We start from the raw sequence: 14,895 nt of genomic DNA, 5'->3' as shown, positions 1-14,895 counted from the left end.
AAATGTTTATTCAAGACAAATGGCTGATCTAGCTAAGAACGATGAGATTCATGTTATTTAAATAGCTCTATTTCCAACCCATTTCTCCAACTGCATGATGTCCTTGGGAAAAAAAAAAAAAAAAAACAAAACACCTTACCATCACACCATCACAGGGGCATATTTGTTCCTCATGGTATCTGCCTAACCTCTAGCATTATTCTTTAAATGCAGTAGGTTCTCATTTAATATTTGATAAATAAGTTTTCATTTAAAGTTTTTTGGATCTGGGCCTACTCTCTATTCCAAAATGAAGTCTTTGTACAGGTCACTGGACCTCTAGAACTGGTACCTAGTTTCTTGCCTTTGATTTTTTTTTATATATTGCTGCCAGAGTTATCCATCATGTATGCTAATTCGACCATAATTACTCCCCTCCAAATCATGTCAATAAATGACAATTTATTAATGTCACCCAATAAATAAACTTTGATTTACTTTCTGACCATAGTCTACAGCACAACTCTGTTGCTCTTTACACATTCCATCCCAATAATACAAACTTACTTGTTATGGAAGTGCAATGACTAATTTTTGCAACTCTTGTTTATTCCCATTGCTGTCATATTTGCTTTATCTTCATTCTTTTGGTCTTGAATTTCCATGTTTATTTTATAAAGCTTTCTGTATATGTATTTTGTATTAACATTAGAAAAATTAGAACTAAGCAACAGAGGAGTAGGATGTGGATGGTAGAACAGATGTGATGATTCTACAGTAAAGTCTTATGACATCTGGAGTTAAATTAGAAGAATAATTTTATATACGTATGATGGATAAAGTTATACCAGAAAGTATTGTTAGTTGTATTTTGTTTGTAGTCTGACCTGATGTTAGTATGCCTGAGTTCAGCTAAAAGTAATGTCAATTTGGGAAGGAATGATGAAGAAGCTCTAGGTCATGCATAGTAATTTATCTTAGCTAAGATTTTAATGAAAGAGTATCCACAGTATTTGCTATGAAATATTCATGTGACTCTGTAGTTCTGTGATCTTGGGTGGGGGAAAATAAAAAGGAAGGAATTAAGACATTATTATGAGCTTCCTCTAATTTTTTTTAAAAAGAGGAAGGTATTTATATTTTCACTAAATAAAAATTTATGTTCAGTAAATTTTTCAAAAGGTCATTTTGCACACATGCTCACTATTCTCCCACTTTGTTCTATTACTTTAAACTGGACTAGTCAGTTTCCTCCCTTTTGCATCTATTATAACGCTATGTATCCTACAAATTCTCAGTCAGTCAGTCAAATTGATATCCATCAGTCCTAAAGTCAAAATCTTTCCTCCAAGGAAGCTTAGTCTGAATATGTCAACACTTTTTACCATCCTACACCACGTAACTTTACCCAACCATTTTCATAAGAATTTGGGGCTTGTAAAGTCTGTCCTGGACCTTTTTTTGGTATATTGATTTTGTTTTTAAGGTGATGGTATTAGCTCTAAAAGACCATACACCATTAGAATAGGTAACCACCAAGGTTTGAGGAATGATAAACCCTCAGGCCCCCAAAATTTCTTTTCCAAAGACTAGTAATTTCCATCATTAGAGAGCATTATTTTAGATTATACTACAAATACCATTTAGGAGAGAGGAATAACTGATTAAGTCATCAATACTTACAGTAACCTCACTTACCATCCTTAGGAAACCAATAATTTCAAAAAGCCTAAAGACTGGTATATGTTAAAGGGGAGAAAGGCAAAGAGACAAGTCTAGATCCTGAAAAATCATCTGAAAAGAAGAGGTCTTGGTAGAACATACTTGAACGTGGCATGAAGACTAAATATAGGGGAAGTGTGGAATCAGAATGAGGATAAGGAAATAGAGAAGGAAGAAGAACATTCACTTTGTTGTCTACCTTACAAATTAGGCTTAGTGCTGAGAGTTTTCAAAAGATATAATTTTCACTGAATCCAAGTAGAACTACAAGAATGGAGTATCCCAGATAACCATTCACTGTTGAATAGAACTCATGTAATTATTAAAATATTAATTTATAATTACAAATTAATTTTCTCATATACTTACGGATTTGAGAAAACACGAGCAGGGAAAATACCCTGGGCTGTGGCAGGAGCCTGACGTGCTATTTATCAGAAAAAGAAAATTATAATTAGTCTGTATCCTTCCCCAGCAGTTGTAAAATTGTAATTAAGATCCTGTAGCAGGTTTATTCTCTGTTATCACTGCCGTGTTTAAAAGTATCTAGAGACTCTTACACAAAGTCCAAATTCCTAAGCAAGACATAAGATACACATATAGTTGATTTCTCTCCTACCTGTCCAGTGACTTCTCTGGCTAGTCTTTCATATGTATTCTATGGTCCAGACATACAGAATAACTTATAATTTCTTAAATGTACCATGTTTTCCATGCCTCTGGGCCCTTGCTGTTTCCTTTGTCTAGAACACCCCATTCCTACTTTTAACTTCTCCTTTAGGTTTTATTCTGGAGTGGTAGGCAAGTATTGAAGCTGATGCCTAACCTATGGGCATTGGCCATAACTACAAACTTAATAGCAGGTCAGCTGATGTAAAACAAGGCGTCAGGGTAAACAAGATGAGGGATTAAAATTAAGAACCCCTAAAAATATACTGGATCCCTAAAACCTCCATCTACTGTGAAAGAGTTGGCCCTCCCTCAAAAAAAAAAGCATCCCAGAGAGGCAATACAGACAAGTTATGTTTTGGCTTCAGCTGTGGATAAAAGAGAAAATAAAAATCTCTTTTTAGAATTCATAATCATAGGTTTTCTTTTATATGACTCTGAGGTTCAAATCTACTCTATGGTCCATAAAATTCCAAGTGGGAAATTAATTTAGAGTGAACCTGTGTTTATAGCTCTTCCAGATGCCCAGCAGACACATATGATAAAATTTTAGCAGCTTTACTGAGGTATAATTAATATTCAAAGAACACATACTTAATGTGTTCAATTTGATGAGTTTCTATAATGTAATACATCCTACCCAAATACAGAATTCTCAACAATACATTTCTGTCAAAAATGGGCTCATATAGAACAATAATAACACCACCTCCACACACACAGATGAATATGAAGAAACAAAACACCATGCCTGTTAGCAGAAAATAAACAACAACATACATTAGACTTAGACCTCAAAAACAGCAGATATTTAAATTACCAGATACAGACTATAAAACCAGTACATCTTTTTCAAACCAGTGAATTTTATATGTTTAGATATATAAAAAATGGATTGGAAACACAGAAATGGAACAAGAACATACAAAAATGTCCAGTTAAATGTGAAAAATAACTATTCAGAAATTATATATAATGTTTAATATAATAAAAAAATTTAAAACATCGAATTGATAAAATAGTAAATTAGATATAATCAAAGAGAGAATTGGTTAATTGGAGGACAGATTTGAAGAATTTAACCAGAATGTAGCATAGAAAATTGGAAAATAAAGTTGTTAAATGATGTAGAATAAAAATAGGTCTAATATGTATATATTATATGTCATAATATATATATTATATATGTATTTATACAGAGAGAAGAGATCTAATACACACACACCTATATTTGGAGATTCAGAAAACAAGAACAAAGAAAATGATGAAAGTCAATGTAGAAAATAGCTGAAACTTGTAAAGAATTGCTTATTATAGTAATACTAAAAAAAAAAAAAAAAAAAACAAAGGAAAACTCTTAAAAGCAGCCTGAGGTATGTGCTGGGCAGCTGGGAAGGAGAAGAGAGATCCCTTACACAGAAAATATGAAATAGAACAAAAAGTTGGACATTTAAGTAGAACAGTATCTTTAAAGTGCTAGAAAAAATACTATACCCAGAAACTTGTAAACACAGCCATAATTACATCCTAGAACATGAGTAAAATACAGTTTATCATATAAAATCTGAGAGTTTACTCTCAAAATCTGTTCATTAAATTTCTAAATTTAATTTCTAAAAAAGGCATTTATAAGAATGGATGTACTTTAGGAAGAATGAAAGTTTCTATTATGTATAAAATTTAAAACTATATTATTGGTTGAATATGATATAATGACTTAAAGTAAGTTATTCTAAGTCTGAATTTTATTTTAAGTATGTTAAAATTTAAAGGTAATTATCAAAAGAAATATACATATAGCATACAATTTCCAAAACGCTAGAGAGGAAACTGGATTTTAAAAAACTGAATACTCTAAAAGCAAGAAAGGGAAACAAACAAATATTAAAAAGAATGAACTGAAAACATGTAAGGCAGTAAAAATCTTCCAAAAATTTGTAATTAACAAATGTGAATGTAAATTTAGTTAAAAGTAGTAAACTGTAAGACAGAATGAAAATAAAACAAATTCCATGGGTAGAGTATTTACAAGAGACATTTAAATATCTAAACACACTAAGATTGAACGCCAATACAGCTATATTAATATCAGATCCTTTAAATTTATGACAAAAACATCAACTTACAATAAAGGTCACTGTATAATAATAAAAGACTCAATTCACCAAGATAAACTTGCATATGCCTAATAACCCAGATCAACAAATAAAAAGCAACAATTAACTACATGGAGGAATATTGAGAACTATCTTATCATTTCCAATAATTTTTAGAACAAAGAGTTTAAAAAAAGTAAGTGTATAGAATGTTAGAATTGAACAATTAAACACCTTGATTGAATGGAAATTTTTAGAACATTGAACTCCCTATTGACAACATTCATTGTTTTCAACCACACAGAACATTTAAAAAATTAATCATATGTGCCAAACCAATAGAACAATTTTTCACATATTTAAATTAGAAATCAATAACAAAAAGAAAACTAGAAATCTAGTATGCTTAAAATTTAAAAACAAGTTATGAATACAAAATAACAAAATTGAAATTTAGATATAATTTAGAAAAGAACAAAAGTATTGTACACTAGGTGTTGCAGAACATTCAAAAATTTACATATTAAGATTACCAATTATTTTTAATCTTACCAATTAAGTGTCACACATTGTTCTAAACACTTTATAAATATTAACTTATTGAATTGCCATGGCAATCACATGAACTATGTACTATTATTATTCTCATTTTATAGTTGGAAAAACTAAAGAATAAAGTTAAATAAATTGGCCAACCATAAGTTTTAAGTGTTGGAATGTGGATTTAACTTAGGTAGGTAGTATGGTGTCAGAGTATATGTTTTTACCATTGGGCATACTTGCAATCATCTGATCTGTGTGGATAGGATATAGGAAGACTTTATCAATAAATTTGAAAACTTAGATGAATAAATTTACAGGGAAATTTTTTTTAAAACTTGAAAAGAAATAGAAAATGTGAATAGTTTTGAATTACTAAAGTAATTGAATCCATAGTTTAAAATTTTTCTCACTAAGAGAGCCAAGGGCAGGTTAATTATTTTGGCAGCAATTTTTACCAAACGTTCAAGGAATACATAATTCCAACTCTAGAAACTTCTAGAAAGCAAGAGGCAAAATAACTCATGAAGCTAGTGCAATCTTGACATAAAAATCAAACCAAGAAAACTATGAGAAATGAATATTGCAGTCCAACTTCTTTCAAGAACCCAGATGCTAAAATTCTATAAAAAAAAAAAATTACTGGAAAACCTAACCTAAATATATATAAGGAATATATGATAAACAAAATGATTTAATCATTCTGGTTGCTCTAACAACAAAACACAGTCTGAACAGATATATAAAATATATTTTCAAAAAATCAGCATTCACTGATAAAGAAAATTTAGCAAATCAGACATAGAAGGCTATTTCCTTAACCTGGCATTGTTATTGTTATATACCAAGATATTACAGTGAACATGATATATAATGATGAATAATTTTAAAATATACATATTTTTGTAATCGGAAAGAAGACAGGAAGCCCACTTTCATTACTTTATTTACCATTTTAAGAAGACCCAAGAAATGGAATGAGTACCAGAAACAATTTAAAAATATAAGATTAGAAAGAAATTAACTTAAGCTTTCATGATTATATTATAAAACAAAAGAATCACACAACAGATAAGAAGAATTAATTAGAGAATTTGGAAAGGTTGCTGCACACATAATCGTCGTGCAGAAATCAATCACATTTCTATATATTAGTAACAAGCAGTTAGATAGCATACCATTTTGTGAGACTGACACGCTGCCTATGGCACTAAGGAGGCAACTGATAACATACCATTTTAAACAGCAACAGAAGTATTAAGTACCTAGGAATAAATTTAACAAAAGCTATGTAAGAGTTATCTGCAGAAAATTACTAAACTTAAAGAACTGTAATTTCCATAAAATAGAGTGATAGACCATTTACATTGATAGGGAGAACCAGCATTGTAAAGATACCTATTCTCCCCATATTGATCTATAGTTTCAATGTCAATCACCACTTCAGCAGTGGTGTGTGTGTGTGTGTAAAAGAGAGAGATGGGAAGGTTGAGTTGTATGAGTTCTTTATAAATTTGGGATATTAATCCTTTATCAGATGTATCATTGAAGAATATAAGGATGTATATATATATATGGAGGGAGGTAGGGTGAGAATTAGCCAAAGTATCCCAGAAAAGAATAAGAAAGTGGTAGAAGTGGCAGCAGCTGGGGCAGGGGTGTGAGGTGTTTTTCCCTTGTTGATCTCAAAATCTTAGGAATTATCAAAAGTATGATACTAGTGCAATGAGAGACAAACTGGTCTTTTGGAACAGGATAGAGAAATCGAAACAGATCTACACATTTATGGTATCTGAACATCAATGATCTAACATTCCAGATTAGCAAGTGAGGACAGACTGTTTAAGGAATAGTTCTGGGGCAACAGTGATTCATGTGGAGAAGGCAAGGAAGGTGAGGAACTGAGATACAATTTTACTTTGAGAGAACCTGAAGGGGAGCTCCACTGGTAGACTGTATTGCTCGACCCAGAAGATAAAAAAGGGCTGCAAATTATACCTGGGGGAGGTTAGGAGCAGAGAGATTCACTTTCTCTTGGCAGAAGGCTTGATAATTACTAGTCTAATAATTCTGTCCCCTTTATGAAGAAATAGTTGTGGTTTCTTTTACTTATTGGTTTTCTAATACATAGACCTAATAGCTGAAGTTATGTAAAAAGCATGACCAAGTAGAGAAAATGAAAAACTCACTTAAAAAGAGCCTAGCAATCATAGTGCTAGGGACTACACTTGACATTCTTAGAAGCAAATCTGATGGAAGATTTGCAGCTATGCCCGTTTATTGCTTATTGTCTATGGCTGGTTTCCAGCTACCATGGCAGAACTGAATAGTTGCAATACTTTATGGATGACCTACACATGAATAAGAACCTTATACCTCTCAAACAAGGAAGAGAGGTGTTTTGGTATATTCTTGGAACATTTAAAAATATCAATACATATTTGACTATGAAGAAAGTTTAACTTCAATGAAGAGAGATTTATAGGCTATATTTTCTGATGTGAATTCAAAGAAATTAAAAAGAATAAGAATGCTACCAAAATTATTTTTAGTGAAAATTAAGAAATATACATTCACATAACTGTTACATTGAAGGGCAATTTAAGAGGGAAAGTAAAATCTGTGTATAAATTGATGAAAAGCGAACAAGTTGCATTAAAATTTACAATTCTGAGCTGTACTCATAGGGATATGTATAGCATTAAGGCTGTTATCATTACTAGAATGAATAAAAAAAACCACAAATCCCTCAATTTTGAAAGACAGTTAAAAGCAGGGTGGAGAACACTCTATCCTTATATCTGTGCCAGAATAGATGTCTGATTTTCATTTTTGACTAAGATGAAGGCAGTGAGATTTGCAATTAGAAGTTACAGAGAGTTTACTACCTATGTTTTCTTCTAGGAGTTTTTTGATTTGGGGTCTTACATTTAAGTCTTTAATCCATTTTGAGTTTATTCTTATATATGGTATGAGAAGGTGGTCCAGTTTCATTTTTTCACATGTATCTGTCCAGTTTTCCCAATACCATTTATTGAATAACCTATTTTTAGTCTATTGTATATTCTTGCCACCTTTGTCATAAATTAAATAACCAGATAGGTGTGGGTTTATGCCAATGATCTATGTGTCTATTTTTATGCCAGTATCATACTGTTTTGATTACTATAGCCTTGTAGAATAGTTTGATTTCAGGTAGCATGACACCTTCAATTTTGTTTTTCTTTCTCAAGATTGCTGTGGATACTGGGGGTCTCTTTTGGTTCCATATAAATTTTAGGATTATTTGTTCTAGTTCTGTGAAAAATTCCATTTATATTTTGATAGGGATTGTACTGAATCTATAGATCGTTTTGGGTAGTATGGACATTTTAATGATGTTAATTCTTCCTATCCTTGAGCATGGAATATGCTTCAATTTACTTGTATCTTCTTTAATTTCTTTCTTTAAACATTTTATAATTTTTCGAGTATAGTTCTTTTACATCCTTATATTCTTCAATGATACATCTGATAAAGGATTAATATCCCAAATTTATAAAGAACTCATACAACTCAACACCAGAAAAAAATCCTATTAAAAAATGGGCAGAGGACCTGAATAACATTTCTCCAAAGAGGACATATAGGTGGCAAATAGACATAAAAAAAGATGCTCAATGTCACTAATCATCAGAGAAATGCAAATTAAAACCACAATGATATTTCACATCACACCTGTCAGAATGGCTATCATTAATAAATCAACAAACAAGTGTTGGCAAGGATGTGGAAAAAAGGGAACCTTCGTGCAATGTTGATGGTATTGCAAATTCATGCAGCCACTATGGGAAACAGTATGGAGATTCCACAAAAAATTTAAAATAGAGCTACCTTATAACCCAGCAATTCCACTTCTGGGTATTTATCAGAAGAAATACAAAATACTAATTTGAAAAGATATATGCATCCCTATGTTCACTATAGTGCTATTTCCAGTAGCCAAGATATAGAAGCAAGCTAAGTATCCATTAATAGATGACTGGATAAAGAGGAAGTGGTTCATATAAATGGAATATTACTTGGCCATAATAAAAATGAAATCTTATCATTTGAGATAACATAAATGGACCTAGAGGATATTATGCTAAGTAAAATAAGTCAGACAAAGACAAACACCACATGATTTCACTTATACATAGAATCTAAAGAACAAAAATAATGAACAAACAAAACAGAAATAGACTCATAGATATAGAGAACAAACTGATGATTGCCAGGTTGGAGGGTTGTTTTGGGAGGCTGGGTGAAAAAGGTGAAGAGGTTAAGAAATACAACTTGGTAATTACAAAATAGTCATGGGATGTCAATACAGCTTAAGGAATATAGTCAATAATATTGTAATGCCTATGTATGGTGCCAGGTGGGCACTACAATAATTGGCAGATCACTTTGTAAATTATATATATGTCTAACTATGTTGTACACCTAAAATTAATATAAAATAATAGTGAATGTTAACTGTAATAAAAAATAATAAAAAAAATAATATACTTGGGAAAAATTCTAACCAAGAGAGTGAAAGATGTGTACACTGAAAAATAAGAGACATTAATGAAAGAAATCGAAGACACAAATAAGTGGAAAGATACCCCTTGTCGTAGTAGGGAAGAATTAATATTGTTAAAATGCCCTTACTCTCTAAAGTGATCTATAATTTCAATGCACTACCTATGAAAATTCCAATCGCATTTTTCACAAAATAAAACAAGCAGTGCTACAATTTGTATGGAACCACAAAAGACTCCGAATATCCAAAGTAATCTTGGGAAAGAAGAACAAAGCAGGAGGCACAACACTTCTTGATTTCAAACAATCTACCAAAGCTATAATAATAAAAACAGTATGGTATTAGCATTAAAATAGACACATAGGTTAATGGAACATAATAGAGAGCCCAAGAACAAACATACATTACACACACACACACACACACACGTGTCTATTTTAATGCTAATACCGTGTGTGTGTGTGTGTGTGTGTGTGTGTGTGTTCAAATAATTTGCAACAAAGGAGCCAAGAACATTCAATAGGGAAAAGAGTTACTTCAATAAATGGTCTTGGGAAAACTGGAGAACAAGCCATATGCCAAAGAATGAAACTGGACCCCTAACTTACACCATACACAAAAATCTACTCAGAATGAATCAAAAACTCACACATAAGATCTGAAATTGTAGATTGTAGAACTCCTAAAAGAAAACTTTGGGTGTTATCTCCCTAACATGGATCTTCTCAATTATTTTCAGGATTTGACATCAAAACAAAGACACACACAAAAAGCAAAAATAAACAAGTGAGATTACTTCAAACTAAAAAGCTTTTGCACAGCAATGAAAAGTATCAATAAAATATAAAGACAACATATAGAACAGGATAAAATATTTGCAAACCACATATCTGACAAGTTATTAACATCTAAAATACACAAGGTTACAACTTAATAGCAAAAAATAATAATAATAATAATAAAATAAAAGAAAGAAAGAAAACAAAACAAAACCCAAAATATACAATTAAAAAATTAAGTGAAGAACTGGAAAGCCATTTTTCAATTAAATCTACAAATGGCCAACAGGTACATGACGAAATGTTCAACATCACTAATTAGAGAAATCTAAATCAAAAAACAATGTGATATCACTTCACACCTGTTAGAATATCCATTATCAAAAAAGACAAGAAATAACAAATGCTGGTGGAGATGTGGAGAAAATGTTACCCTCATACACTGTTGGTGGGAATGTAAACTGGTATAATGGAAAACAGTATGGAGCCCTCTCAGGAAATTAAAGCTAGAACTACTGTATGACCTAGCAACTCCACTTATGAGTATATATCCAAAAGAAATAAAATCATTATCTTGAAGTTATATATGTACTCCCATGTTCACTGCAGCATTATTCTCAGTAACAAAGGTATAGAAACAATTTAAGTACCTGTTGACAAATAAATGCATAAATAAAATGTAATATATGTACATATATACATGTATACACACACACACACTGGAATATTATTCAGCCTTAAATAGAAGGAAATTCATTAGTGACAACATGGATGAACCTGGAGGACATTATGCTAACTGAAATAAGTCAGACAAAGACAAATTAAAAAAAAAAAGTTCAATTCATAGAGACAGAGAGTAGAAAGGTGGTTGCCAGGGACTGGGGGCATGTAGAAATACGGAGAAACTGGTAGAGGGTCAACCTTTTAGTTATAAGATGAATAAAGTCTGGGGATCTAATGTATAACATAGTAACTATAGTTGATAATATTATATTGCATAACTAGAATTTGCTAATAGGATATAACTTAAGTTTTCCCACAAAAGAAATAGAAGAAAAAAGAAATATCTTTATTAACATTGGCTAGAAAAACATTCTTCCACAGGACACATAGATAATTAATCAGAAATCAAAGATAATTTGAATGATAACTGGTTCTTCTAAATCCGCAATTAAAGAGACAAAAAGAAAGGCATATAGTGAGAATATAATCACATCCCTATACCAACAAAGGATTCATTATTTAGAATACAACAAAACTTGCTAACAAATCGATAAAAAACAGAGACACAATATGATAGAAAAGTGGATAAGAGACTTAAAACCTTCAAATAAACATCCAAAGAGCCAATAAATATGTGCAACTTCACTACTAATAAGAGAAAATGTTAATTTAAACCTAATGAGATACCAACTCACCAGAATGGCAGAAATTAAAGACTAAACTACCAAAGTGTTGAAAAAGATACGAAATCATAAGAGCTCTCACTAACTTTAGCTGATAAAAGTTTATGATGAGACCCCTTTGGAAAATTCTTGAGCATTATCCATTAAAATTAAACACATACGTACATACCTAATGGCTCATATCCATAGAGTGATTTCCCACCCCCGCTCCCTTTCCCGCTCCAGCTCTCTCACACATAAATGTACTAGAAAGTTCATAAAGAATTTCTCATATCTGGAAAAATCCAAATATTCATGAACAGTGGAATAAATTATTGTATAGTTCATAAACTATACAACAAAATAGTGAAAATGAATTACAACTACACACAAAGACAGTGATGAATCTCAGAAATATAGTATTGAGAGAAGCAGCAGAAATATAATAATTCCATTTAAACAGGCAATACTAATCTATTATAGTAGAAATCAAGAGAATGATTACCTCGAGAAGGAGGTAGGAGATTTTGATTTCCAAGGGAAAGAATTGGGGCTTTTGCAGTGTGGATTATTTTATAATTGGTGTTCATATTTGAGGTTACATAGATTTATATGCTTTGTGATTATTTATTGAATACAAAACTTTGTATTTTTCTGAATGTTTTTAACTAAAATGTTAAAATATTAGTATAGGAAATATATATGTAAAATGAGATACTATGAATAATTTTATGATAATACATTTGAAAACTTAAACTGGTCAATTCCTAGAAAAAGAGAATTTATCAAAACTAACAACTAAATAATCATATATTTAAAATTTTTAAATTGTGATTAAAAGCTACCTAACAAAGAAAACTCCTAACCCAGATAACTTGACCAATAAATTCTACAAAACCTTTAAGCAAAAAATTAACCCAATATTCTCCCTAAGGTTAGATACTTAGAGGATAGCACAACCTTTATGTGGGAAAAAAAAAAAAAAAAACATTATGAAAAATGAAAATTATAGGCCAGTTGCTGTCGTCACTGCAGAAACAAAAATACAAAACAAAATATGGGCATATTGAATCCAGATACATTTAAAAAAGCATACATAATGATCAAATGATTATTATTTAAAGTAATGAAAGTTTAGAGCAGTATTTTAAAAATCAACAAAATTAACAGAATAAAAGAGAACAATCATTAAATCATCTCAATAGATATAAAACAAAAACAAAATCCAATTGAACAAAATGAAACATCCATTCATAATTAAAGCTCTTAGCAAGTGAAGAACTTAAGAAGACTTCCTTAATAAGTTAAGAGAGACCTAAAAGTAAAATTGGCAGGCATCCTTCCTAATTACTAAATGTTGTTTTCTCTCTCAGATTGGGAACAAGAAAAGAATGCCTTATTCAACACACACTGGTGGTCCTAGACAGTTTAAGAAGTCAAAAAATAGGTGTAGGATTGAAAAGAAAGAAATAAAGCTGACATTCATAGAAAACACTATTATTTATGTAGAAAATCTAAAATAATCTGCAGATAAAATATTCAGAATAATAATTAAAGTCAGCTCATTGCAGATTAATACAGAAAAATTAGTTGCATTTCATTAGAGCATTAATGAGTATAAATGAAGTTTTAAAAGATACTATTTGAAATATAAAAAATCAATGAAATGTATTTGAAATAAATCTAATGAAATATATTTGACAGAAAAGTATGAACATTATTGAGAGAAATTAAAGGAAATTTAGATACCAGGTCCTTGCTTTGGAAGACATCATCCTCTAAAGCTGTCAATTCTCTTGAAATTGATCTCTTGATTAAAGTCATTCTAATAAAAAATCCCAGTAAGAATATTTTTGGAACTCGAGTTCTTTTTAAAATTTACATGGAAAGGCAAAGGGCTGAGAATAACCAAGACACGCGATTTACTCTACTGGATATTAAGATTTATTAAAAGGTTTTTGTAATTAAAACAATGTAGCATTTGTTTAATAATATGGTGAGGAACTACCCATTTACACAAATGAATAAGCAAACTAAATATAATATTAGAAATCAAGTTAATTATAGTATTTGGGGAGGAGAGAGAGAATATTGATGGGAGTGGGTTCAGTGAAGGATTCCGCGAGATTCCTAAGGTTCTGTTTTTCTATCATTGTGCTGGTCTCATGGGTGTTTTGCTTTATGATAATTCATTCAACTGTATATAATTTTGTGGTCTTTCTGATTATATGTTTTAGTTCAATTTGAAAAATATGAAAAATTATATCGACAAGCACAATTTATTTCTGAAATGGGAAGATAGTATATGATGGAAGCTATCAATATTATCCGTATAAATTAAAGGAGAAAAAAAATCATAGTCTATTAATAGGTACTAGAAAAGACTTCATAAAATTCATATAGTTTCATTTATAAAATGAAATTCAAAAGTTCATCTTCAGCCATAAAATTCCAAATAAGATAAAAAAAGACACTATGAAGATATTAGAATGTATTTACCATAATGACAATGAATATTATTTTAAATGGCAAAACACCAAACTATTTCAAGTAAAACCCAGAATTTAACAGGCATATTGTTAACTACTATGCCACTTAATATTGGAAGTTCTAGGAATTGTATTGAGACAAGACATTAAAATGAGTACAACATTGGGGAATTTTTTTTTTTTAATTCTCATGTAATTGTTTATCAAGAAAATAGAAGATATTAGCAAAAACATTAAATTTAATAAAATCTTGGTGAGGTAAGATACAAGATAAAAAAACTTTTTAGTGTTTCTCTAGCATTAGAAACCTACATACGAATATGGAAAAATACTTTATAAAAATGGCAAAAATGATAAATTACTTAGGAATAAACTAAAGCACAGAATTGATATATTTGCTATATCACATATATTTATATGTAGTGTCCATTATATATGTTATGAAACAATATTCAAAACACCTTCTAAACAAATGGAAAGGTGTTCAGTGTTCAAAGAAAGAGAGCAAATTACATTAAAACAGAAAATTCTTTCCCATTCTTTAAGTCTTAAGCATGTCTATTCTACAAAGGCTTCCCTGACTACCTTAGGTAGACCTAAGCGCCGTCTTCTCTATACTTGCTCTGATTTGTAAGCACACCTTTTGTCTTTGTTGCACTTATATTGGATTGTCGTTATTGGCATGAC

At 30.7% G+C, this 14,895-nt stretch overlaps 1 protein-coding gene across 1 annotated transcript in view; it reads right to left on the bottom strand.

Annotated features, from left to right (window-relative positions):
- The window catches only part of FSIP2 (fibrous sheath interacting protein 2), an 88,334-nt gene that overhangs the window by 45,474 nt on the left and 27,965 nt on the right, over positions 1 to 14,895 (bottom strand). The window contains exon 14 of the mRNA XM_006921460.1: positions 2,071 to 2,128. Within this exon, the coding sequence (XP_006921522.1) occupies positions 2,071 to 2,128 (58 nt within the window). The remainder of the gene's footprint in view (positions 1 to 2,070; positions 2,129 to 14,895) is intronic.

Source organism: Pteropus alecto, unplaced genomic scaffold (genome assembly GCF_000325575.1).
Source record: "Pteropus alecto unplaced genomic scaffold, ASM32557v1 scaffold3, whole genome shotgun sequence".
Lineage (NCBI taxonomy): Eukaryota > Metazoa > Chordata > Mammalia > Chiroptera > Pteropodidae > Pteropus > Pteropus alecto.
Note: the sequence above shows the minus strand (reverse complement) of the source record. Positions and strands in the feature narration are given on the sequence as shown.